This window comes from Fulmarus glacialis, unplaced genomic scaffold (genome assembly GCF_000690835.1).
Source record: "Fulmarus glacialis isolate BGI_N327 unplaced genomic scaffold, ASM69083v1 scaffold29076, whole genome shotgun sequence".
NCBI lineage: Eukaryota > Metazoa > Chordata > Aves > Procellariiformes > Procellariidae > Fulmarus > Fulmarus glacialis.
This window is the reverse complement of record NW_009220467.1, coordinates 2,344-7,368: the sequence shown is the minus strand read 5'-3', so window position 1 is coordinate 7,368 and position 5,025 is coordinate 2,344. Positions and strand designations below refer to the sequence as shown.

General features: G+C 58.5%; 1 protein-coding gene across 1 annotated transcript; it reads right to left on the bottom strand.

Moving 5' to 3' along the window:
* Positions 1 to 834: 834 nt before the first annotated feature.
* On the bottom strand, positions 835 to 2,743 carry FKBP1A (FK506 binding protein 1A, 12kDa; the record flags this gene model as incomplete). Its single annotated transcript, XM_009580775.1, has 3 exons — positions 835 to 966; positions 1,530 to 1,682; positions 2,631 to 2,743. Coding segments are annotated over 2 exons (242 nt in total), but the record flags the coding sequence as incomplete, so codon positions are not given.
* Between the last annotated feature and the right edge of the window lie 2,282 nt (positions 2,744 to 5,025).

Genomic DNA, 5,025 nt, shown 5'->3' with positions numbered 1-5,025 from the left:
GGCGGAGGGAGGGGGCAGATAGGACAGCAGCGGGGGAAGCTATGCATCCTTTGAGACCAGACAAGCGGCGATGACCAGCATCAGGTGTCAGGAGAGAACGGTCAGGTGTGCTCAGACCGGGGACAACTGGGGTCTGATGTTTCCTTTCCAGGGGGGAGAGAGGGGACAGGGGCGTTTTCTTTGAGCTGACTCCCCACCAGCCCCGCCACCTCCCCTGTAGACAGCACCTTCCGTTTGTCTGCTGTTTTCCTTTTTCTTTAAAGAAAGCTCAATGTAAGCTACTGAATTTTCAGGGTGTGGTGGAGCTCTGATGGAAACCCATCTCCATAAATCCAAAAGCGGGCTGGGGCAGGGAAGGAAGGTCCACCGTGAGATGGCAGAGTGAAGCAGGGGCAGAGCAGCCCCCCTTCCCGGGAGCAAACCCACAGCGCCTGCAGCGATGCTGCACCCTCCCCAGGGAGCAGGGAAAGGACACGCTGCTCCCTCGCTGCCCCGGTTCCAGGCAGGGTACCTACACACAATCCTAGCGCTACTTTGCTCTCCGCATCCATTCAGCCTCGACAGCCTCACTCTGCTATGGCTTTTGCAGCAGCAGCAATTTCTGGTTTGAAAACGCCATGGAGATCTGCACCAAAACGAGTAACTAACAGGTTTCCTTTTGTTCAAATGACTCCTATCTAAGGCCAGCCCATCTGCGTGCTACTGATAAAACATAGTCTACACCTGGAACAAAAATAAGATTAAGAACTTGACCCAAAAAGAGTTGAGGTTTATGGCGTATAGTTTAAAAAGACATAAAAACACGATACAAGGAGGAAGAGTCAGACGCAAAGCTTAGTGACCAAAGGCATTCAATCAAGGTGTAAGGTTATACAATGAGTGTAGTGGACTATCAGGAAAAGCTCCGTACAAAGTCATGTGCACTCTTCTTGAAGCTGAGATTCTGGATTCCTCCATGTGCCAAACCTGCTGGGAGAGAGGAGAGGCAGCGTGACAGAGCCGCCTGCCCGCTGCCTGCGGAGGAAACCCGGCAGAGGAGGGAGCGCGCTCACGAACTGGCCATCTCATCGCAAACCACACGGTTCACTCAAAGCAGAAGTCAAGCCCCGATTACAGAGGGGTAGCACAGCCCCATCCTGCCCGCACCGCAGGACCCACACACCCCGGAGCACAGCCCCATCCTGCCTGCGCTGCCAGACCCATGCATAGGCAGCAAGAGAGGCACGAGGGGGAGCAGGCAGCCAAGCCCTGCAGTGCAGCAACACAACGCAAGGAACCCGAGGCACGGTCAGCCGGCACCGCAATGCCTCCATGGCTGGGAACTCTGCTCGGACCACCGTGGTGATGCCCAGCTCACCAGCCTCCTGAGAGTAACTTCTACCCACAGCCAGAAACCTGCCCTGTCCTTCTCGTACCCCCCACAGCCATCACCTCCGTCCCACCTCCCCACACTAGCCTGAGACAAAAGATGAGGGCCTTGAGTCACCTGCAAGCCACAACACTCCCCGACAGCAGCTGCCCCTCCTTACCCGAGGACAGGGTGCTGGGGTAGGTCATTCCAATTTCATGAGTTCCACGTCAAAAATTAGAGTGGCGTTTGGTGGGATGATCCCTGGGTGGCCAGTAGAGCCGTAGGCGTAATCTGGGGAGATGGTCATCTTTGCCCGCTGACCAACGCTCATCTGGGGGCAGGGAAAGAAACACAGGGATGTCAGGAGATGGGCACAATCACAGGGTGAGTGACAGCAAGAGGTCACAGACATATCCTCACTCCTTGCCCTACGCTGGGCAAGAGCAAGGACCCAGGCTGGACAAACCGGAGGGGACAAAAGAGGAATGGGAAGAACATCAGAAGGGAAAGGCAGGCAGCATGGGCTGGAAAAGGAGCAGGGCTTGAGATGGCCTTCACACAAGCAAAGGCAAGGAATGCCAGGCCATTCCCTACAGCCACCGGCACCCTTGTGCCGTGCTGCCTTGCCCTACGCTGGGCAAGAGCAAGGACCCAGGCTGGACAAACCGGAGGGGACAAAAGAGGAATGGGAAGAACATCAGAAGGGAAAGGCAGGCAGCATGGGCTGGAAAAGGAGCAGGGCTTGAGATGGCCTTCACACAAGCAAAGGCAAGGAATGCCAGGCCATTCCCTACAGCCACCGGCACCCTTGTGCCGTGCTGCCTCGTGTCCTCAGCGGCGCAGGAGCTGGCCGGAGTCACGCACGCAGGAGCCGAAGCTGCGCCATGCCCACCAGCCCTCCCTCCGCGTGGGCTTCACAGCCCGGGAGCCGTCTCTGCTCGGAGCGGGAGGCCCGAGCGCTCCCCGCCGTGTTCGTTCAGAGCTGACTCAGTAGAGAAATGTCATCGCTGAGTCACCAACGTGCCGTAGGTGTTCCTGGGGCCCGGCCCTGCTCCATTCCTGCCATCTGGCAGGTGGCAATACAGAAGGTGATATTCACACCCACACCTCCCAGTGCCGAGGGGGCGGAGGGGTGGAAAACACAGGGGAATAAAATAAAAAAAAAATAAAATAGAGAACGAGCTGCACACAGTGATTTCTGCCCACGCTGCAGCTCCCCAGGCGCACGGCTCTGCGCAGCCCTGCAAGGGAGACCGCGAGGCGGAGAAGCACCGGGCACCTGAGCGACTCCTTCCTCCCAGCCGCGGATCACCTCCTGCTTGCCCATCACAAACTTGAACGGCTTGTTCCTGTCGCGGGAGGAATCAAACTTCTTCCCATCCTCCAGCCTACCTGGGGAGAGAGGGAGGGAGACGATCGTGACAAAGGGACAGAACCACGCACGCCTGCATGAAACAGGCTGTGACCTGACCACCTGAGCGGGTGACAGTCACCCCTGGGAGAGCTCACGTGGCCCTGAGTCAAAGACGTTTCTCAGCTCAGCCTCCTTTCCCCTGCGGAAACACCTGCACGGGGTGGCCTGGAGGGGAAAACCCCTACCAGCACCCCCCAGGGCATCATCCAGCCTGGCAGGAGCAGCCCTAGGGCAGGGCAAGATTGCTCCTGCTCCTGGCTGCTTCGACCCAGAGAGAAGCACTGCTCTGGGCTGGGACTGAGGAGAGACGAGGCAGATGGCGGTGGGGGGCAATCTTCCCCACCTTGCAGCACCGCTGCCTGCCGTTTTGCAGGCAGCAGGATCAGGCATGGCGCTTCCCATCCCACCAGCAACTACACCTCCCGCTCCTCGCCATGGGCAGGCTTCCATCCTTGGGCACCCAAAACAGAGTCAGGGCTCCAGTGCCTCATCTCAGCTGCTGCCAGCCTCCAGCCCTCCCCGTGTCCAGCTGCATCCTGCTGGTCTTCAGCCAAGTCACTCCTGTACCCAGGAACGACGACGGGGAGAGGCAGCATCAAGCACTGGACACACGTGCCCAGGGCAGCCCTCGTTCCCCCAGCACACGCTGCATGGTGAGGGCTGAGCGAGGCCGATATCCCCAGGGCTAAATATAACTCCCCAATGAGCAAAGGAGGAATTTCCTCCCCTGCCTTGCTCCCTGCCTGACCTTCTTGGGGAATCTCAGAGCTGGAGCTGCCTTATAGGAGCAGCAACTCTGCCAGCCGGTGGAGTTTCTGCTCCTATAAGGCAGCTCCGGCTCCACATTAACAGAGCCAGCACCCCATGCAATAAGAGCGATAATAAACTCTCCTGCAGACACTCCTCACTTCTTCACTACCCAAAAACCTGTTTTCTTGGCTGGAAACAGCTCTATAGTCTTGCAAAACCAAGCTTGTCCAGCAACACATGGGGCAGAGTGATCTCCCTTCACCAGGGCACTGCCCATGGGCAAGAGAAAATGCATCTGTGCAAAAGGTGAGTCAGGGCATCTCAGCCCCGGTTCACACCGCGATGGCAGCCAGAGCGAATGGCACGCAGACTCGGGCAGTCATGGTGATGGGAGGCACTGAACAGAAAGAAGGGAATGGGAAAAAATACATCACCTTTACAGAGGCAACAAGCACCGAAACCTCTGGGCTGCAGGGAGATGCAGGGGGTGGGGGCCAGCAGCCCCACGTTTCAGTCAGGGAGTGGAATTAAGCTTTTAATTTCACAGAAAGGAAAAATCCCCCCTCCAGGGCTCTGAGCATCAGCACCAGCTCAGCCGGTCAGGCCGCAGCCCTGGACTTTGGAATAGTAAATCTGGAGTTTTCTCGTTTCCTCCTTCCAGGATAAACCTCTCGTCGCTGACCCTGCTTCCAGCCCCGTCTGGCACTGCTCCCTGCTCCTGTCCACTGGCATTCCTCCCGCCCGGCGGGGACACTGGCAGCAGGGACACAGGGCAGGCCATGCCGGCTGGCACAGGCAGCGCCACTTGGCCGTGACACGAGCTGACCCTGAGCTCAGCTCTGAGCCCTCAGGCATCGCAACGAGCTGGGGTGGCTGCAGAAGGACGGAGGGGACAGCTCGTGCCTGCTGCCCTTCTCCCCAGGCACCCGCAGACGAAAATACCTGGGGGCCACGCAGCACAACCCCCCTGCTTGTCAAGGCAAACAGGGACCTGCGGGATGCTTGCGGGGCACCCGCTACCTGCAGAAGTGCATCCTGTTTAATGCCCTGGCCAGGGGAACGTAGAGGCACTGTCAGCAGCACAGGAGATGCCGCAGACCTCGCACAGGAGCGGACGGCACTGCCCGCCTCCGCCGTCGAGCTCACCTGTCCGAATCCAGCCTCGGGAAGCATTTCGGAACTGGCAGCACCCTGGCCGCAGGAGAGGGATTAATGGGCTAAGCTGGTTGCAGCAGCCCAGCGGGATCGATCACTTGGGCTGCCCCTGGCCCAGGAAGGTGCAGGTCGCACATGGGAGCTCGTCCCTGCTTCCCGGCACGAGGCTGTCACGCTCCCCCTATGCCAGTGGGGAAAACAAAGAGGCTCCAATGCTTCGGAGACGGCATCCTCATCTCAGACACTTCCTCTGCCGCGAGGCTCCCAGGAGGTTTCTCCAGCCCTGGACAAGTATGAGCAACCATTTCCTCATCCCTGCCATCCCCGAGCAAAGAGATAACACAATCTTAAAGCT